This window comes from Labrus mixtus, chromosome 6, assembly GCF_963584025.1.
Source record: "Labrus mixtus chromosome 6, fLabMix1.1, whole genome shotgun sequence".
NCBI lineage: Eukaryota > Metazoa > Chordata > Actinopteri > Labriformes > Labridae > Labrus > Labrus mixtus.
Genome location: NC_083617.1, coordinates 20,833,533 through 20,856,479, shown reverse-complemented (window position 1 = coordinate 20,856,479; position 22,947 = coordinate 20,833,533). Strand labels below are relative to the sequence as shown.

At 38.1% G+C, this 22,947-nt stretch overlaps 1 protein-coding gene across 4 annotated transcripts in view; it reads right to left on the bottom strand.

Moving 5' to 3' along the window:
• The window catches only part of LOC132975691 (echinoderm microtubule-associated protein-like 6), an 80,550-nt gene extending 61,461 nt beyond the window's left edge, over nucleotides 1–19,089 (bottom strand). For all 4 annotated transcript variants that reach the window (XM_061040411.1, XM_061040414.1, XM_061040412.1 and 1 more), the window contains exon 1: nucleotides 17,018–19,089. In XM_061040411.1, the coding sequence (XP_060896394.1) occupies nucleotides 17,018–17,214 (197 nt within the window). In that variant the 5' untranslated portion in view covers nucleotides 17,215–19,089. The remainder of the gene's footprint in view (nucleotides 1–17,017) is intronic.
• Nucleotides 19,090–22,947: the final 3,858 nt, after the last annotated feature.

The window sequence follows — 22,947 nt, the reverse complement described above, 5'->3', positions numbered from 1 at the left end:
TCTTTGTGGGTTTCTTTACTGTAATATTCTGAAGTTTAGCATTTCCTGTTTTATTTTGTAGTTCTTGCCTGCCCTGTGTATCACGTCTTACTTCCTCCTTTTGTATGTTTCCCTCCCTTTTTGATTGTCTTCATCAGTTTCACCTGCTACGCATAGCGTGTTTGATTACCCTGTCGATTGTCTTCCTTCCCTTCAGCTCATTGTCAAACTTTCCCCGTGTTCCTGTGTTTATTTTCTTTGTGGGTCTTTGTTTTCTTGGTGTTGAACTGAAAGAGTAAGCATCTGTTTTTTCCCCTACTTTTGCCTTTTGTTAAAATTATAATTTTAGTTTGAGTCTGCCCAAGGTTCTACCTTTTGTTTTTGACTCTCATGACAAGTTCTACAGCCCGTTTGTTACCAGCTTTTTAGTCCTGAAAACTTAAACCATCCGACTCTGATAAATGTTACTCCTGCTGACTTAACAAATCAACACATTTTCAACACATTTGTAACACTCACTAAAAGCCGTTTTCACTTTTCATTGCTCTTTGTTGTACTTAATGTTTATTTTCTTAAATTTTGTTCATTTGTGTTCATTTCTTATGAGCTGCTTTAAAGTTTAAAGCTGCATTTTTATTTTGTTCTCATAGTTAAAATAAGTTTTCAGTACTTTTACAGTAGACCTGTTGAGAAGTTTTGTAAGGGAACCAAATGTGCAGGCAAGGAGTGTTTCACTGATTGTTCCATCACTGAACCTTAAAGACCGTCAATGAGAGCCATGGCTTCACAGTCTCACCTCCCTATAAATGCATAATTCAACCAATTTTAACATCCAAACATTTGCACGATAGTAGCACAATTGTCAGCACTTGGTACTGTAGGAGCTCTCCATGGTGCTGATCAGGCTTCTGAGAGCAGCTTGGTAGCACCAAGACACATTGCATCTTTACAATAAAGACACAGTCACACCATGTTTACCTAGGTGTATATATTTGATCTCTGTGAGTTAATACTGGTGCAAGGCTCCAAGAGGCCCCAACACTGACACACTTTAAGTTGTATTGGTTGACGATCATTGCTGTTAATGCAATGATTTTCAAAAGGTACAGGGATGAGGAAGAGCTTTAAGAAGGAAAACAATTATAATAGTAATAATAGTATAGCAAATTGTATATAGATAGGTTGTATATATAGAGCATAAGGAACACAGGAATTTAAATTAATAAATATTAATTATTGAGCTGTGGAAAAGGGGTAGGATTAAATAAGTTTTATACTTCTTCCTACTCATTTTCAGGCATATCAATTGAATATATGTAATTTTCTTTTTCTCTTTCTTTTTTTTGAAATTATTTGAACATTGTTTTTTGTTTATTGTATTTTCGTGCTTTTCATTTTGTTTTGTATTTTTGATACGTTTGATTTTATTTGATATGTCTGAAATAAATTTAATCAATCAGTCAATGCTATCCTGTACTTTGTTATTGTTATGAAAGTACAGTTTTTTTCCGCAGCTACTCTAAAATCTATAATAATATCTTTTTCATCTCCAGTTTAGCAGAAGAAAATCCTATCATGGCTTTGAGGGAAATTTCACAGCAAGCTGTTCATTAGTGCAATCTAAACACAATAATCTGTTCAAACAAATCAATGAAATGTGAAATTGTTATGTTTTCTGGCCCAAAGCAAGAAATACTAAATCAAAGCTGCCGTGCCCGAGAAAATGTGGAAATATTGCATTTCAAATTCCCCTCAAAAGTTGCTGCCGGGTATCAGCTGCCTGCAGAGAGAGAAGAATAATAAGTGGACGGATAAGAAGTCTAATAAGTGCCTCCAAGGAAAGAACGTTTTCCTAAAATAAAGTCTACATCTTCCCTTCTTTTAAAGGCGTGATAAGGAGTTCACTCTCTCACACACTTTATGTCTATCTCTCTCTCCCCATAATAAGTAGCTTAAATTCAGTTTCCAGACCTTTCGGAATCGCACTGAAGAGTGACATAACCCCCCCCAAGGGTTTGTGTGTCTTGGAGAAAATCTGTGTGTAGTTAAAAGTGTATATGCCTCAGTGAGTGTTGGAGTGCCGGCAGAACGTGGGAGCAGTGGGGGCTGCAGGGCAGATTGGCAGTGGGATGCTGGACAGATAATTTCTTAGTCATCATCTTAATGAAGACCATTGAGCTGTGAATCCACAGAGCCACCAGGTCCTGTGCCACACACTGCTGCGGCCATTAACAAACACTGTGAAATACAAAAAAAAGCACAAATCTGTAATAAACAAGGCTTCTAGGAATCTCTTCCACTTATCTCCCAGATCTTTATTAGATATTTAACAGTGCTCTCAAGAGTGGCATATCTTAATGACTAGAGCTTCAACAGTATAGTTAGAGCGGGTTGTGGATAGATGGAGCCCTTTGTCCCCAAATCTATGGTAAGAATTATACTTGTACTTGTGTGCATGGTTTGTCAAAGTGTTCCATATTGAGGCCATTAAAGGAGTAGGTCTAGGTTGATGAACCAACACTTTGACCATGGAAATTTCTGATTGAGTCCTATGTGGAAAACTTATTTACAGATTTTTTTTATTGCCCAGATGATCCTTACCTAGAACTAACCAAACTGCAAAGTGCCCTTCATTTTCCGCTTTTTGAGACGCAAGGTCTATTTTAAAATGTGGGTTGTGAGGGTTCTGAGCACTAGATGTTGAGGTTCAAACTTCAACAGCTAGTCTACTATATAATAGGTCAGCACATTGTATCGTAGCAAAGCTCATAAGGTAAAATAAACAAAAGCAAAGCATAAGTGCACGTATGAAGTTAACCAAACTTGGTTAAATGCCAGAAATTTGTCGATAAAAAAGGCAAATTAATTTATTCCGTAAATCTGGAAAAGCTTGATGAGAGTAAAAAATGTTAACATACAGTAATACAAAATACTTGACTGTAATACTGTACATTAAAAAGACACAATTGATTGTCAAAAACAGCCTCAATAATAAATGTATCAGGCAGGCAGATAAGCCAGATGTACCTGTGTTCAAGTCATTTAAAATCTTCTGTAAACCATCCAATGGGACCAGTTTGTAAAGTTTTAGATCTTTTGTTGCATTTGATGATATTTAACCCCTTTTAATAACTTCAAATAAATCATTAAAACAAAACATCTAAAAACAGAGAACACTTAAATCAGCACAATAAGAACTAACTTTCAAGAGAGGAACCACATTTTAGAAAAATGTATTTGATTTGTGTTTTGGTTTTATTGTTTGTCCCATCTGTTAACATGAAGGAGGCAGATCTTATGACCATTATTTCAGCCAGTCAGTGTAAAAGATTTTCTACCAAAAAGGCTAACTTTTCTGATGACACCGGAAATCAAGTTGTCTAGATTAGTCCAAAGGCAGAAACCATGAATCCTAACTTAACTTAACGCAGACTAACCCTATTTGATTTCACGCAGCAACTCTTAGCCTTAAAAGCACAGCCAGCGGAGTCATGCGGCTGAAAGTGAACGCATCACTGAATGCTCCACAGCTGCGAGTAGAGCCGCTAACACTCTAATGCTATACTCTTCTTCTGTGTGTCCAGTTAGCATAGCCTGTAACCCTGGTGAGAGGGAAATGAGCTATGCTATGCTTCAGAAGAAACACACGAGCAGAGCCCCGAGTGTTCCTGTTGGTTAGCCTCAGCTCAGTATGAACATTTCTGCCTGAATAGGTTGGTTTTATATTTATTGATGATGATAAGCCTGGAAGTCACCCTCACAGCCTGCCAGCTCTCTGTGTTAGAGGATGCATGAAGTCCAACAACCTAAACCCGCATGACGTCCATAATGTAATTTATATCACAGCCAGGAGGAGATCTGCTGGCAGGATTTTAATTGCAGGGCTTTTATTTTTAGCTTACTGTTATACATTGTCGTATCATTAATCTAAGTAAAGCATCTTAACACTTCTTTTCCCACTCTAAAGACCAAGCCGGTGATTGTTTGAATGTAAAGCCGTTGAGAATCATACCTGAATTTTAATCATGTTTATCATTATTAATCTAGACTAGTTTTAAAAAATCATACCATTCATAAATAGATCATTTTATTTTTCAAATTTTCTTTCATGTTTGTTTTTTCATCTTATTTATTTATATCAAAAAAGAGGAGGAAAACTTGCAGGGTGCATTGCACTTTGAAGAAGGCGCAAGCCGATATGCTTTGTATTTTAATGTTTGTAGCCCAATGAATTAAAGACATTTAATATTTTGAGTGCCTGAACCTGGATTATTTATACCGATGTTTTTTGGTATTACATTTTCCTCCTCTTTTTTGAAGTTTTCCCTTCCATGAGCACTCCTGTTGTCTCTCTTTTTTATTTATTTATATATTTGTGTGTGTGGTGAAAGAACAGCTACTTTTGTACTTGTTGTGTGTGAATACAGAGTTAGGACCTGTAACAGGACAACTTTTAAATACATCCATCCACGCCAACAGAATTAAAACAAATGTCAATATAAAGCGACACATATTCCGATATTAGCGTTGACTGACATCACTTTGGAGAAAACAGACTGCATATGAAGGAGGATCAGATATGAACTGTGCTGAAAACTGAACTTAAAAGATTTTATACAAATGGACTGATATTTAACTTGTGTCTGTGTCTTTGGTGGTCTCAAGGCCAAACCTTTACAACTAAAGATTTCACTATATAACTTCTGGATCTGGATGTAATCAATGTTTTGCCTGTAATTTTAAATCTTAACAGATTGTAAAAAGATCAAACTTTAAATCAAATAGATGTTCTGTGTTTTTTAATAGTAAGATCACACACACCATTCTTTTCAGTCAAGACACATGACCACACTCATTTCAACCCAGTCAGTAAAAATTGGATCATGTTTGTTTCTGGTTTAAAGCAGGAGGACAGTTTATAACAAGTGAAAATGGGTTTCAGCCATGCAGTTGTCTTTTTGCTGGAGCTCTTCCGATTAGAGATAAAAGAGGACTTCCTTTCTCTCCTTCAGCTGCTGAGCTTTTAGACGACTGGTTAGTTTAATCTTCTCAAGCAGAAATACCATCCACTACTCAACGAGCATAATGATGTCCTTTGGTTAAGCTCTTGTGGGTGAGTGCGTGTGTGTGTGTGTGTGTGTGTGTGTGTGTGTGTGTGTGTGTGTGTGTGTGTGTGTGTGTGTGTGTGTGTGTGTGTGTGTCAGTTGGTCGGTCAGGTTTTGCCTGCAGGCGACCAACAGGAAGTGGGACAGGAGAGGAAAAGAAAAAAGATTCAGAGGAAGAGAGAGAGAGAGAGCGAGAGAGAAGTGAACGCGCATCAACCCAGATCTCTCATTCACAGTTCATCCACATTTAAAGCTTTAAATATAAGACCAGTAATAACTTGGGAGTGAGCAAATCTTTGTTTATGGTACACATCAAATGCTAGTCTACATTTAATATTTTAAATGCAAATTTGGGAAAGAACATTAACATTTAAAATGACACCATCCCTTTCCTCTGGCTTCTAACAGTGTGCAGGCTGATGTGCATGTGAAGGTCTCTGTGCTGTTTTTATTAGAAAACCCGAGGATGTGACATTAAAGTGAGAACCAGACACTCATCTCTCTTCAGCGCCTGAAAACTTAGCACTGCAATGTGGTCTGCTTACTGAAGCAAAAGACCAGCACCAACCACATAAACCACAGATTTGAACACAGCAAAACATTATCCTTAAAGGATAACTTTGGCTCTTTCCTCAAACATGCTAGAACGTAACTGGCTGGGAAACTGGCTTGCCTGCCATTTGTCTGAATCACCTAACATGGACCATGCAACCAGGCTAATTATGTCACCAGCTAAAGTGATGACAGTAACGTATATTTTAATGTCTTAAGCCTAAAATAATTCATGATACAAACACAACACTGTTTAATTATCTAAAACTCTATCATCAGGGTTGTAGTTGGACTACTGTCAAATAGTTCTGAGCATTTAAAGTGTCGTTTTGCACCAGTTATGTGTCTCAAATATTTGGTGGTTTAACACTTCATTATCCTACAGAAATCAAATATCAAAGTTTGACTATCAACCAAACTACAGCAAGAATTATTGACATTTTAAAAGAAGGAATACAGTCTGAAGTGAGGGTTTTCTAAATATAATTAGATCATAAAATATCTTAAACACTGGTTGTCATTAGGGTTTAGTTTTGACATTTCTGCATGCTCTTGGTATTTCTATATGTCTGTAGAGTCAGGATTTGTATTTAATGAAACTTTCCTGAATTCAGAGATCCAAAGTCTTGACATAAAGGCCTCTGGTGTGGACTCCAGTAGAAATACCAAACGTGAACTTGAGAGAGATGAACAGACATGAACAGAGCTGGAAATGTGAGCTCCTCACAGCAGCATCCAGTCCTGGGATAATAATTGCTGCTATTCAGCAGCAGGCTGATGCTTCTTTGCAGAGGAGCATAAAGGCTGATCGCCCCCCGGGAGGCCTTGGCCATGAAAGAGCCAATGAAAGAAAAAGAGAGTCCCACTCTCTGCCTTTTAGAAAAACTCAACATGGATTTAATGCGTCAACATCGAGCCTGCAATTACTGAAGCAATCCATCAGGCAGTCAGCGAGAGAGAAACCAGTGCAGTTATGATTCAGAGCTTTCAGCACACAGAGCTGCAGAAAGGATAAAAGAAACAAGTTGACACATAATACATAATCTTTACTTTTAACTCTAGATATACACATTTCAGAGAAAGCAATCTAGTAGTTTTTAATAAACTATAAATCACCAACCGACTGCTGACAGACAGCAGGTTTTAGATTCTGGTTCATGGAAACTATGTAGTGTTAAGGTTTTGTTAGAGGGGGCAATTGTTATTATATTATTATATATCATTATAGAAATAAGAAATTAAGTGTTTTATTTTGATTATTTTATTTGATGAATTGATTTATGATCCGAAACCAAACATATAAACAGAGAGAAAACGCATAATTTGTGTCATAGGATTTTGTTTAAGTCTAACAAGTTTTAAGCTCAATGAATCGCTCTTTCACATCAGTTTATTTTCATGAAATCAAAGCCGTTTAAATTTTTGCAAAATTTTCTGTGGAGTGTTTTTACACAACGTCTGAAACAATATAGCCTCTGGAAGTGATGACAAACTTTTTAAAGTTCAACTAACAACTTGAGAAGTAAAAAAGAAGTGAATTCAAGAGCAAATGTGTAGGAGTGTATTGTTAGCTGCACTTGCATGAGGATATTTGTCAACACTGTTTGATATTAAGATAATTCTCGACAGTTGGTAGACGATGTTTGTGTCATTTTTGCTTTCCACAAAGCTGAAACACTTGTGAATGATACTGCCTGTACTACAAAAGGAAACGAGAACATTTATGTTGCTGAAAATGGTCATTTGCTTGTACTTTCTTCATTCTAAAGTAGAATCATTAAATATAGTTTAAGTTTGTTTACTTTGGTTTCAAATGCCTGTCTTCATAAGCTTGTCAATTAGTTTAGTTTATGATAAATAAATGAACATTGTAATTTAGTTTTCACCTGTTGGTGTAAAGATATCCATCACCAATTCACATATTAATGAAAAAATTAACCTTTTCAAGCTCTTTTATGACTGTGTGTCTGCGACCTCTGACCTGGTAACCCCTGGTTGTTTTAACCAATTTGCTGATTTAGGAACTGACGTGATTTTTTCCTCTCTTGTCATTCTCGCTGTAAGGCAGCGCTTATCACAGCGCTGCCAAAGGGACTAAAATGCAAATGTAATTACTACCTCAGTCGTCTACAATTTGTCCTCATCAGTTTCAGTTTGCTTTGGAGCAGAGCAGCCGCAGTGCAGCACACACACAACTTTAACCCTCAAGCCCAAACTGACATCTGTCATCCACCAAATAAAGTTTAAAATCTCAACAGGTCTTTAGTCACTTTTGATTTTAGGTTTGAAGTAACAGAGGAGTGATGAAGATGACATTAGGAACTTTAAACTTCGACTAATCTTTTGTTTTATGACCTCTATAAATGTATGGTGTAACTATAATGTCACTCATGAATTAGAATTAACGGAGGATTCATCATAAGTGGTTTTAGACAAACAATGCAACCTGTTTGACACCAAGGGCTGACCTAAGACTACATTATGTAGAAGAAAAAGACACTTCTTTGGCTCCTCTCGTGGAGTTTAAAAACTACTTTAAGGAGATGACAGAGGGACCTTTAACTGCATGCATCGAGGAGATTGATCTCATACCAGCATACCTGTCACCATGACTCTCACCCTGGAGTCAGAAACACTACACCAAATGAATCCCATCTGTGGATGTGATGTCACAGAGTCTGCAGAGTCGCTCTCTTACAGACCAAAGGAAACAGAGATAAATTCAGACTTCAGTGATGTCTTGTGAATGCTCGTATCGCAATAGTGGAAATAAATTACGATTAATAGCCCAGTCCTTCTTTACAAGACATTTTCAGATTGTAGAGTTAACAACTTATCTTCAACTCAGAAGCCAACATCCTGAAGCGTACCCTGCTATTATCATAATTTACCAAATGAACATCATGTCTTTAAGGAAACTACAAGACAATATTCTTATTAGGAAAATGTTTATTAATGTAATAGATAAAGCAAGACATGGATTATTTTATTTAAAAAAACAGACTTCTGTCTGCAACCAGTAGAGTCATCCCCTTCTGCCTTTAAAACAAAATCATTTTGTGAATCAGGCCCACAGTCAACTATCAGACTTTAGAAGACAGTTTGCCTCCTCATGGCTGGATCAAAGGTAAAGTCTTGCAGTTACAGATGTTATTTAGGACTCTATGACAATCATCTGGCAATCTTATGTACAGTATATATTTGTATAATTTTTTTTTTTTCCAATGCTGACTCAAATGACAACACTTAAGAATATTTAACAGACTTTAAATGGCTTCCTCAAGGACACGAAAGCTCTATGTCACTTGTAAAATGTATGCAGTAGGGTCCACATTGCTGAAACAGGATTTTTTTTTTTTTTTTTTTTTTACAGTTACCAGTCATTTTACTATCTTAAATATCCCATATTCTCTTGATCAAAGTAGTAGCTACAGACTGCTTCCAAAAAAATAACACTCATATAAACTAGGAGATATTACACTACTAGATCATCCGAAGAAAAAAAGCTTGGGAACCACTGCACAAGATGACTACTTGACCTGGATGAGCCCTGTGAGTATTTATGAACCCAAAGTGAAACCAAACCTCCTCTCCATTCATTCAGACTGTAATGGTGTATTGGCAGTTATCCACTGTGACAGCAGTGGGGCCAGTCGTGATGAGAATGCCAGGGCATCAGGCTTGGCCAGTGACAGTGACATTTCCTGCAGTCAGGGCTAACCCATATACTGCTCTCACTCTGTCTGTTCATTCGAATAACCTTTAGTACTTCAAATCTTGAAGTCAGAATTATGTCACGAGAGAATACTTCATCCATGTGAGAAAATAACATCTGACTGGGTGACCATTGTGTTCACGGTTTATTTCAATTATATTACCAACTTCTCTACAGCTAGCCTACAATGTTATATCTCTTCTGTGTAGTTTATTTAAAAACAATACTGTACATATAGCAAAGTGGGATTTAGCTATGAGTTAATCTTTCGTATTTAAGTGAAGTTTAAAACTGCCTAGAACATTTTAACACATCAGATTTGCATTGAGACAAATTACAAGCTTATTAGCGCCAACCATTCAAAACTACACCAGTGCTTTGTCCTCAAAATGTTGATTTTCATCTGCAGTAAAGCTTCTTCTGCCGATTGTCTGAAAGTGTATCGTATCGTTGTCTCAAATTTTAGACATCTGTAGACGTAGCACATTTTGGTAATCAGAAGCATTCACACTTCCATTCGTAGTATAACAAGTGTTGACTGATGAACATTTTAGCTCAGTATAATAATGTAGCAATAATGCCGTTCTTCCTTTCTATTGACCTCTGTCTGCGGTTTGCCTGGATCTAAGTGACCGTGATGTCATCCAAATTTCCCCTGGCTACATCCAAACCCCTAAAATGTGTCTGTTGCCCCCAGAGGACAAATTACTGTCGGACAATATATCGGTTCTTAGAGTGACAGTCTCATTACAGCAGGATCAGGAGTCCTATTTTATGGCACAGGATTTTCGGGGTGCAGAAAATGTCCTTAAAGTTCAAAACCATTGCAGAGACCCATGCAGAACATTCAAATGTAGCATCCTCTCACCCAGCTGTGAACCTTCAGTCAGCTGCGAGGGATCACTTGGCACAAACATGAATTTAACACTCAACATCAGAGAGCATGGCCTGGCTGAGACAGCATCCAGCTTTCCAATTAGTTTTACACACACACACACACACACACACACACACACACACACACACACACACACACACACACACACACACACACACAGTACTGCAGGCTGCAGCTGAATGGCCTGCTGTATAAACTGTCCAAACATGCCTGCTGCTCTGATGACTCATAGGCTGTTTAGTGTCGGTGGATACACCAGGTGCCTGCGTGTGTGTGTGTGTGTGTGTGTGTGTGTGTGTGTGACCACATTGGGATGAATGAGCGACCTCAGTGAATCATCATCCTACTCCTCTTGCTCTAATTTGCTCTCATCACCAGAGAAAATCCCTTCTGCTGCCCTTCTGAACTCAGATTTGTTATATCATTTTTTTCAAAATGAAACCAAGAAACCAAGAAATGCTGCTGATATATAACAGAGAAACGATTGTGAAAAACACATGCCAAGATAAGCAGCTCTGTCTGTCCCCAGAAAATAATCTTCTTATACAACTGATTAATAATTACAATGTTTGTTTCAAAGACACCTATAGCCAGTTGGATTTGATTTTTATTAAAATATAAGAAACTATTTTGTTTAAAAATAGCCCACTTAAATAACACCCATTTCCTACTCCTGCATCATGGCCAATGTTTACATGGTTACATACATGCAGATCAATGCAATTCTGTGATACAAACAATGACATTTGTCTACTTGATGTATCAAACCAACGGCAGAGATTTTAAACTAACAGCTTCAGTGACACAGGGAATGAACCAGCTGAAATGTTTTATTCACCCTGATAAATGTGTAACTAAAAATGAACCATCGATTTACAGCTTTCCATCATTAGAAAATAAATAATGTTAACCAAATAATGAGTCATGCTAAGTCCCTAACTTCACTTCATTCCCTGTGTAAAAGGGAGGCGAGCTCAAGGACCGAAAGAATAAGAAACTTACTGGAATGGACACTTGGTATGAGAGAGTTACACGGGACGGATGATAATAAATAATAATTATCAGTTTGCAAACTTAGCCAACTAACAAATCTACTTGTATTTTGCTCATACCAAAGAGCTGAAAGAAAGCAAGCAAGCTGTCATGCTGCGTGGTTCTTAGCTGATAAAGTCCAATGAAACGTGAACCAATGTATTAGCCAGATCAGCCCTTGGAGTCTGAATGGATTGGCTGTAGTTATTATAATAATTTATACTTTATTGATCCCGCAAAGGGAAATTCATTTTTTACACTCTGTCTAGTTAACATGCTACACAAACATAGGCTGAAATACACACACATGCACAAACAGGATCCTATGAACATGCATTAATGGAGTGAGGGGGCTGCCCACAGTGGGCGCTCCTGAGCTGGTGGGGGGGTTGGGTGCCTTGCTCAAGGGCACCTTGGCAGTGCTCAGGAAGTGGACTGGCACCTCTCCAGCTACCAGACCAATTTCTGGACTTTGTCCGTGCCGGGACTTGAACCGGTGACCCTCTGATTCCCAACCCAAGTCCCTACAGACTGAGCTACTGCCACCCATTAACTAGTATTTGTAGTATTATTTATTTTGTTCGCTAGAAAACATTTCAACTGCATACGTAAACGTAAGCTTAGAAAACCACATGAAGATTAACCCATGACTCATGTGCCTTGTCATTGTCCCACTTCACTTGATAAAAGTTTTGTTTTAGACTCTGTGTTGTGATGGCTGATGGCCATTTGTTTAAGTTAGCTGCCTCCATGTCTTGGCTAACGTTACCTCTTGATGCTCACTCTGCACTGTGTGGGAGTTTAAGATAGATAAACATCCGGGAGCATAAAGCAACAAAAGATCATTTACATTTTCTAGATAAAACTGACTCGAGTCCTTTGGGCCGGTAAGGAAGGTGGGGAAGGCCTACTTGTTGAAGTTACGTCACAATCCATTTGCACATTTGTAACGTATTGTAATGAAATGTTTCATGTTGCATGGTTTTTGTAAAAGGTGCAACACACAGCCTTTCATCATCTTCCTTCTTGTCCTGCTTTTAAGCTGCAAAGATGGTGCAGAGGACAGCATGCAGTAACCATGACAGCAAGATTCCTCAGCAAATCATACACAGAGAGGCTAACTTTACTCTAATTTTCTATTTAACTGAAGCGTTTTGTTAAAGACATGAAGACTTTTTAGTTTATATCTTCCACTTTTTTAAGCAAATGTTTGCGTATTAGGTTAAATATTTGAGAGAAGTCGTTATGCAGTTTGAGTTTTACCTTCAAATCCAGCCAAAAAAACCCAAAAATTTGAAGCCAGAAGAAACCATCAAGCTCCAAAGATCTGCAGGGTTTGAAATAATCTCTGTGGTTAAAAATGATGAGTAAGCCCCTTTTACAGTCAGTCTTGACTCCTGACTGGGAAACAGACCCTCCGTTATATAATTGCCGGATGATCCCAGATTAAAGCTTTTGGGCATTTGTGAACTGGTTTGACACGCTGACCAAATGTTTAATTAGTTCACACAGATCCACAGACTTCTCTCAGGGTTTTATGGGGGTTTTCCAAGATTTTAGCCTCTTTGTTTTTACAAATGTCTTCTTCAGTGGATCTTTATGGATCAAACGTTGAAAGAAAAACAAGTTTAATCTTGTAATTTCACTCTGATAAGCCATTTAAAAGACTTGGTGTGTTTTTAAGATGATTTCCCCCTCTTATCCATGCTCAGTTTATCATGTTCAGTTGAGAATGATGACATTTATTAATGAAACAATAGTGAAAATGAATCTGGCTACTCTAACAGGATCACTGTCCTGCAGATCATTAGGCGTTTGTTCTCAGCTGAACCTCCGGCTTGTCTCCTTTTATTAGATTTGGAAACATCCTGATATTATTCAGCAGCTATTACATTATATCTTATTATACAGGCTCTGGTGTTCCATCAGATACAATAAGAAATGCATTTTATCTTTGTTGTATTTACTGTCCTTTACCATCTTACCTCCTTGTTAATGTTGCCTTTAAGTCGTGTAGTAAATTGCAAAATCAGGAGTAGGAAATTAATGAGTCATGGAGAGAAACATAACATAAACATTATTCTTATTCATCTATTTATAGCTCATGTGTTTTTTTATACCCATGAGTTCATTTCAAATGAGTACCACTGAAGTTTTATGACTTAATTCAATGGTTACGTAACAAGTTGTATAATAAGCTTCTCTTCCAATGCAGCAGTATTTCTATACTCCCCAAAGACACATTAGAAACACCATTTAATATCATGTGTCTCTGTTTGCTGAATAAGGTTTAGCAGGGTCATTTTGCCTTGTTTTATCATAACAATAATCAGCAGTCACATACTGTATCTCTTGTCAGTATTTGTGACTAGTGAGGCCTATTTCTGTTGCTATTCTCAGTCATAATGGATATTTTTGGTTTGATCTTGAGAAATAGCCGACCAAATGATTACAAGGTTTTTTTCAGGTCATTGTTGTAGTCATTGTCAATCACTGATGAGCCACGTCCTGAGAGTTAACCTGCTTAGTATCTGTTTCTTTCTAAATTAGATCATAACTTAAATGTATAACTTGCATTAAATTCACTTTTCTTTGTTTTTTTTTTTTTTTTTTGCAATGACCCGAGTCGTCCACTAGAAAGAGTGCAGGATTTCAGGCACTTCTGCATTGGTAGCCGTTCAGATCAAAAGGCTTACACAACTCCTTATTTACATTGTAGGTTAGAGTTTCTTATCATATTTTACTTTGCCCAATAAACATTAACATGGGTTACTTTGTCTGCAGTGTATTTCCATTTCAATAAGTCACAAGTCACCTCTTCTTCATCTGATGCCCCTTAAACAAAATAAACCTGTCAAATCAGAAACACAAAACAATGATCTCTTGGTTTTTGATCTGACACTTCCATAGTCTGAGTTACGTTTAGGCAATTCAACTTGGTTCTGCAAGGATTTATTTAGGCATCCCACAATGTCAACACCCTTAGTCTGTTTTTCAGTTCCATTCAGATGTCACTTCATATACTTTGATTAGTCTAGCAAAATTAGATTTTTAAGCATCCAAAATATGAATTTTTTACAACTTATTCAACCATCCATCCGTGATTTCAATCAAGAATGTATTAAATAATTAATGTTTTTAAAATGAAGAGTCTAAGTCTAAGAAGAGTCTAAGTTTCTTTTACTATCAATTGGACAAAATAAGCATTTCAGAGCAATCACTTTGTTACCTTTAAATTATTTTTAAAATATATATTGAAGATTAAACAATCAATCCTAAAAATGATCATTAGATCAAACTAAAAGCATTATGGTTTATTGCTGTTCATGTTCATGGTGAAGTCTCGCCAAGTTTCCAGAGAAAAGAAACACCATGTGTCATCATGCTCTTAATTAACTGATGTGATGTGTCATATTTGCACACTGGGGAGGACTCACTAATGTTCGTGTTTTACATGTTTGATGACAAGTGAGGATGAGACTCCCTGAGGCTCATGGACCAGCTTCTGTGTGACACATCAGACCTGAGAAACAGACTAATACCCTCCTCTGCTCATAAGCCTTTTAATAATAATCTGCAAGTAGCCACAAGCTCCGCCTGCATGTTGTTAATGTTGAAATTGAAATACCAACATTTCCTCATTTTACCAGAGATTGCAGACTTTAAAAACTCCCACATGAATGCAATCACCTTAAGTCTAAAAGGCTGTGTTCTGGCACAGTATCAACCACTTTATGTTGCGATTTCAGCTGCTGTCAAACTAGAGGATAAACAGACTGTGTGGGAGCGATAAAACCCCACCAGGGTCTCAGGAAAAGAAAAACCCCATCTCAACCCAAATGAAAAAGAGATGAAACAGGCGGATGAGTAAGAGAAGTGGAGTCATTGCCTCTAGACAGCATCTACTGCTGATCAGAGTAGGAAGGTAAACTCTTCACTGTCAGAAATGAACCTTTGTTTCGCCGAGTTTGTCCCTGCTGTCAAATCAACCATGTCACTGAATAAATCCTTCACTAGTCAGCGTCTTACTGCCCACATACTGCAGACAGAACCACAAGATATAACACTAATCTTCACCCACAAGGCATTTGTTGTCTTGTTCTGTAATGCTGTTCCCATGAAACTGTTTATGTAAAACTCTTTAGGGTTACTCCACTTATACATTTTATGTATTTCCGTATGGCCTATGTTTTACTTACACTGATTTTTTTAAATTTAAACTATTAAAAACAGTCAGCAGGCGACCCATCAGCTGCAGGTTCACCTTACCTTAGCCCTTTGTTGCATGTCTACCCCTGTCTCTCCTCCCCACATTCTCTGTCTCTCTCAACCTGTCCTATCTAATAAAGGAAGAAATGCCCCAAAAATAATCTTTAGAAAACCTTGACTTCACTAAGGTCACCCTATCTTTTGTCGTTTTTATATGCCAAGCTGGGGAGACAAGGTGGGATATTTATTTTAACACCAAGTTCTAAAATGAAATTTGATTGGCTCTTGGTAATTAAATGAGGAAGTCGCTTGATATTTAACCCTATTTTCCAGGAAAGAAATGTGATTCTCATATCTAGAACTCTGGTAAAAGCAACGGACCTCTTGGAAATACAACCACAGGAAAAACACTGCAAACATTGATACTGACTCAAGCAAAGCAAATTTCAAGCCAAACACATTTTAAAATGTAAGTAACCCAACTGGAAACAAGACTGACCCTTCCCCTCAGGCCTCCCCCTAAAGCAAAACACATCACTGCTACTAAAGACAAGTCGTGACAGATTCAGCACATTGTTGTCATGTTTACTGTATGAAACGATCTCATATGTGTTTCTTGTGTGAAAGACCAACAAGGGCATTTTTGAGCTGGAATTTTTTTCACCTTTTCTGTGAAAGTGTAAAGTTAATCGAATGGCTACTTTTTTTTTTTTTTTTAACGAATAAGTGTTTTACAAAAATGGTTTAACATTTTCATATGTTGACCAATTCTGGTGCAGACCATTAACTTTCTGCTGGGATGTTCTGCTACATGTGCTGCAGACAGCGCAGAGAGTATTGTAAACTATGAAGTTGAGTCGCCCTCTGCAGGACAAACATGATAACACAATTTGAAAAAAACAACAACAAAAAGAACAGGATTTTTTACTGAATTAAATATTGTTCAAAAAAGTTTATAGAGATGCTAAGTTAGCTCATAGCATTTCAATAGTTTGTAATGCGCCACTGGTCAAAAGTCCGGGGCCTGAGGTCGAAATAAATTAAGCCTAAATGATCCTCAAGGGGGCACCATGGCACCTGTCGATCATTTACGCTATGGAAGTGTATGGCAGATGATGCTACAGTGCGAAATAGCATATTCAGAGATATTGCATGTTCCTGCGCATTTTCTTGAGACCATCCAAATATTTTGTTTCAGCTGAAGGAAGATCGTGGCTGTGCAAGTTTGAAGCTTGTGCGGGACTTCTGTCAGATAGAGCAGTTATTTTGTCAGTTGTTGTCAGGAAGTGGAGACAATTTTAACAAATAAATAAATTATGCTTCTTTAAAAAAAAGTCAAGCCCCAGCTTTGAATAACAAACAAATGATCATAATTCTGTGTTTTGACATTAGGTCTGTAAAGACTGCTGCAGTGGGTATAATGACGATTAGGCTACTTTGATTTAATTCCTGAGTTTATGGCATTCATTTTATTTATTGATATTCCTACATGCATGACGTGTACAGTCTCATGTGCAGCAGGTTTACCTGATGATGTCATCGTTGTGTCCCAGGTAAAACCTTTGGCTGTGCTCCCTTGTGTTGTAGACCACGCCCACCCCGGCCACGAAGTACACCACCTCCTTCCCGGCGGTGTAGTACAGGTTATTCCGGCACTGGTGGCCCCGGTATCCGTACACCCAGTCCAGTCTGAGCCGACAGCCCGGGGCGCTCCGGTCCGACATGCTCACTCATCTGACGGTACACTTTGTCCGCCGCGCGCGCTGCTTCCGCTCTTCCGGTCCAGAACAAGTGTACCTATAAGGGCTCTGTTTTTTGTTAGAAATCAGGGGTCTATGATTTAAAATAGTTCTGCTTGAACGCAAGAGTTCATGTCATTTCATTGTAAAGGTTAATACAATTTTGGAACTCTTTGACCAGTTCCCTGTTTTTTTGTCCATTTTGAAAACGTTAAAGACATGACATGGAGGTAAAGATCAAGATCAAGATCAAACTGTGAAACTCCGACCAATCAATATCTACTCTTTCTGATCATTATCGATAAAGAAAAATCCGATCTTATTCTCACCAAACGAGCAAGGAGACTGCATGTTAAGTTCCTAACCGCATGTTTGATGAGCGTCTGATGCTTTAAAATCAGATTAATGTCATTTTAATGCTGTTTTATTTTATCAGTGTCTCTCTGAAGCTGTACACTGTGCGCCGTTACAACGACCCCTTTATTGAGAATAAAGGCGAATATCATATGAATGTACTTCTTCACCTCCTGTGGCGTTTAAGAGTTGTTCATGACTTATCACTGCAGTGTCCATAGTAGCCTGTGATCATCAACATATGTTTGCTCTCTACCAGCCTTCACTGTCATCATCACTACCGTGCTCACCTTGCTGAAAGAGACATCCCTGTCCACCTATTCAAATCCTAAAGAGAGTTTCCGTGGACTTGATTCATGGGGTTATCTCCTGTGGTTTGAATGCAATATACTGTAATATTCCTTAAGGGACTAGCAGTGCTTTATTGCACTCATTAGTTAGTCCATAATGATACCATACTTCATTTCTGTTATTTAAAAACTACAATTAAGCAACGGGTGAAACTTTCTGAGGGCTATTGTACATTTTAAAGGAGCGCGCTCTAAGTCTCATTCATAATTTCTGACACTGCCTGGAATATTCTCAGTGTCTCTCCACCTACACTCACAGAGCAGGTGATTAAAAATAAACTACCACGATGAAGAAACAGAGTGGGATAAAGAAAATTCCGGACGTGTGTGGAAAGTTCTACCTGCGTCCAAGAAAATTAGAAAGAGACCATGAACGGTAAAGCAACTGATGGAGGATTCCGCTCCTGGAAAATATAATCCCTCCGCACACTAATCCTCGCCCTCGGTACCAGCCATGGTTACTATACAGCCCGGGTGTTATTGTCCCCCTGTATCCTCTGTCTGTCACATCATCTCTGCATGACAAAACGCACAGCGCGCAAGGAGAAGGAGCCTGCCAACTCCCAAACCCGTTCACAAATCTGTGCGTGAGTGAAAATCCACCAGAGCCAAGGGGCCAGCAGGGTGTGTAACAAATTTAAAAAAAATCCACAATCTCTAAAGAAAAGAGGCGGATTATTTCCACTGTTAGATGTTCGGGCTGTTCCGGAGAGATCCGAAGAGGAAGAGCAGGAGAGAGCGACAAAAACAAGTGGTTGATTCCCGCAGATGATCCAACTTCAGAGGGCAAAACAGGGGAGAAGCCCCTGGATCAGACCGCAGCATCCCGGACGGATTACGGGAGAGGAAAGTCCTGATTCCCGGCAGGGGGATAGCATCCTCCCTCAGCAGCTGAGCCCCCCACCCCCCCCAACCAACCAACAGACAGACAGACAGATTTACAGCTGGACGGACTCAGCTGATCAGTAAACTGGACTTCAGACGATTAATGGAGACCCTCCCCGGCCGCCGAGTCTCAGCACAGTGATGTTTTCTCGCTCGTTTTCGGACTGAGAAGCAGAAGCGTCAAGGTACCACACAGCAGACCGTCAGAAAGCGTTTCCGGAGAACATGTTTAAAAATAAATGCCGCTTAGAGTCATATGGATGTGTTCTTCCCTATCAAGACAGTAGGCTACCTCACCACATCCTCAACAGACTGTAGCCTAGAGAAATTCATGAAGCCACTGTCTGAAAAGTAAAACCAATGCTGCTCTGTCATTAAACTTGCAATGGAGAAAAGAAGTCGAGTGTTGCGATATTTTGGAAACATTACAATTTTTTTATCTTTGAAAATATACCCACCTTAATACTAATCTAAACTGCATTTTTCTGTTAAACCTGTGCTCAAGTTATTTCAAATGTTTTAGAACTTACTAACTTATATTTTCATAGTTGCTTAAGTCCTTTACCTGATGTTTAAGTTGGTAGCTCACTTAGTATCGAATGTTTATTTCTATATATCTGCACACCAAGCCAATCATTGTATGATTAATTTAATTTGAGCTCATCGCAAATATGACTTTATGAAGTCAAACATCTATATTTTATTTTGAAGGTAAAATATATACACTTCCGGTCTTATCATTGTGACTTGCTACGCGCTTATCGCAGCTAGGACTCGGGAGGTAACCGTGACGCACGGAGAGAAAACACCCCGGCACCGCTGGAGAGGACGTACGACCGCAAAGGACTATGGGACTTTGTGTACTTCTCCTGCTCATCATCATTCATGTGGTTTAATTTGCGAGTTATTCTAATATTTACAGTCTATGGTTATTCTGGATGGAATAAAAAACTACAAATACCAGCAGCTAAAGCAATGGAGGAGCTGTCCGCGGTGCTGAATGGGGAAACTGCAGGAGGGAAAGTGGCAGTTTTTTATCTATGAAACTTTTGATATAACAAGATGTGCGAGATAATTAGATCAAAACAAAAACTGGAGAGTGCAAAATGTAGCCTATATCTAAAAACACAAGAACACATGACAATTATTTAAAATAGAAGACAAAAGAGCACAATGAAAAGAAAAACGACTTAATTAAGAGTGAAACGTTTTTTTAATGAAAGCTGTGTTTATTTCATGTTGTTGATGGGGGGGGGGGGGTCGTGGTCAGACAGAGCTAATTTGCAGGATCAGAGTGGATTTTGAGTAAGAAACTTCAAAGAAGAAAAAGTTTTTGTAGAGAAACCTACAAGTCTCACAGTGTGGGTGCATTCATTAACAGGAACTCCTGAAGACTGATCAACTTGTAGAAGCTCATTGTTGTTGTGGGCTGTCCCTTTCTGTATCTGCTACATGCCAGAGTGATGAAATTGAGTTGATGTTTTTGGGCAGGACGAGAATACATTTCCATGTTTGGTGACCTTGTGAGACTAAAATAATATTCTTGATACCAGACATACACTTAACTTACAGTCAGGACATGTTTGAGGTGTAGTGTCAATTTGTAAAAGTAATAGAAGACCGTTTAAGAAGTCTATACTTCAGTTTGATGTCGTTGTTGTTGTTGTTGTTGAGTGAACCTCCAGTAGGTCTATTATTTTACCTGTTAGTGACATTAGTACCCTGTGTTTTTAGCTTGCTTTGAGCTAGCGTTCTAGCCAGCTAAAGAATGAGCCTTGTGCACAGACTATTTGATTGTTCGGCGAAAGAGTGCATTTAAGTCCTTTAAGTCATTTACTGTGTTTTGTATGACGGGGCCTCCATGGCTCAATGTTCTGCTGTCAAACTTCAGAAAAATCACCCTAAACATGCATGTAAGGATGAACTACCAGTGGGTTAAAACAAACAACCAGAACGACACATTTTCTAAACATCTGAAGAGAAAATGTGACACATTTAAAGAAAAAAAGTGGGTAGGAAGTGAAGCATCAGCAGGAAGATTTTGCACCTTGTATCCTGAGACTCTGTCAAGACAAACTGTAAAGGTTTAAGTAAAGGCCTCATTTTTAGCCATCTGTACTTTAGTGAGTGATTCAGTACCTTTCTCCATATTGTGTTGTCCGTTTCTTTCCCTATTATTAGCATCGCTTACAGAGAAGATGCTTTGCTCTTTGTCTCCATGTCTATAACTATACTTTGTAATCTATTGATCTTCCCTAACTTCCACTCTCTCATCACAATGTGGTCATCTTTGGCTCCAGAGAAAGTAGATGGTGACATTGAAAAAGCCAAACTTGAAGCTTTAAAACAGTAATCCACTGACCAATACAGTAAGTGATTTTCCCTGCAGCTGCATCCAATCTTTTAGTCTTTGGTCATTGTTTTACAAGATTCACACTTGGAGCATCAACACTGCATATCCTGAATGCAAATATTTCTTAAGTTGATAAACTAAATAAATAATGAAGCTTATTTTTAACTTCTGCCTGATTAACACTTCTGAACACAAAACACTTTAAAACTTTGAAGACCCTATACATCAAGAAGAACTGTGTAGGAATCATACTTTTTGTGTGTTTCTACCTTTTCTTATCTAAGGACTGTCCCCACTGTTATGATGACCAGACTGTTTCATTTTTCTTTATGATGTTTAGGTGGGGTTGTTTTGATAATGTTTGTTTTTGTGTGTTGTGTTTTAAATGTCAAAGCATGTTTGCAGAGTTTTTGGCAGGAAAGGAGGGGTTTCAGAGTAAACCATACTAAAAACCCACCTTACTAACTGCACAGGTCTAATTTTACACATAGGAGCAGTGTTTACCTCTGAGCTCCATGACAACACACTCCCCAGTCTGCAGACGGAAACAGCTGCAGCAGCAAAACAAACACAGGTAACACCAGCTGCTGCCTGGATGTTGGAGGTGGGGTTTTAAAGAGCCAATAGATGGTGTTGACTTTACACTGTTATAGTGGTGCGGTAGTTAAGTTTGAGTTGTATGTTCAGGTTCAAAGCATTGTGTGAAACACTTGGTAATACTGCTTTGCACAGTTTAAGTGTTGCCACTTGTTTGTTCATCGGCTGGTCCTCTTGCACCATCTTGTGGTAAAAATACAAAAATCAATCAACTGAAACTGCAGATTCAGCAATTCTCTAATGCACCTGTTAAAGTTGTTTAAACAAACATTGAAAGCTGAAAGATTGAAAGCTGAAGAAGAGTCGTGTGTGTGTGTGTGTTGGTTGGTCTGTGTGTGGTTGTTGCTGGTTTTATGATTCAGTAAAAAAAAACACTTTTGCAAACATATTATGCGCTAATATAAGTCTGTCAATGTAACTAATTTGCCATGAACACAAATAACAAGAAACATGGCAGTGTCTCTTGTTAAAATGTGTAAACCCTACAGCAGAAATAAAACTAAAGTACAGTACCTTTTTAAAGTCTCAGGTATTTGAATTGAATTATCTTAAATGAGGTTTTACAGTGGAAATGTAATTATTTTTCTAAACCTCATTTATATCTTTTTGAGTTCAGTATCTTGTGTGAAAAACACCAGCAGCTGTTTACCATGTTTCTCTTTGTCTGCTGGGATGAACTGCTAAATCTTTTATTCCACACTATAAATATATACTAAATTTAAGTTTGCCCTGGGCTTTTCCACATTTGAAACAGTTTGGTAATCTGTTGATTTGCGATGGAGCATTTGTTTTGTGTAAACAAAGTGCAAGGTCATTTATTATTTAACCTGTAGAATACCGCTTTGAGTTTGGCTTTTTACCATTTTGGTCATTTCCAGCCAGAAGTGACAACAACTAAATAAAAAGGTGGATACTGAATGAGCACAATTAAGCCAAGCCACGAGAGGGGATAAACAAATGTTCTCAATGACTAATAAATGGTTAGATAAAATGTGATCAAAGGCTGCTCCATGAAATCAAAACTGATGTTTGTAGCTGTGAGTAATTTAGTCTTTTGACAAAACTCTGACATACATATTATAGAAAGTCTATCAGTCGTTTTTTGTCAGTTTAGCAAAAGAAGATCATCTATTATCATAGATTTCACACACATAAGTAAACAGGCGGAGTCTGTTTGGC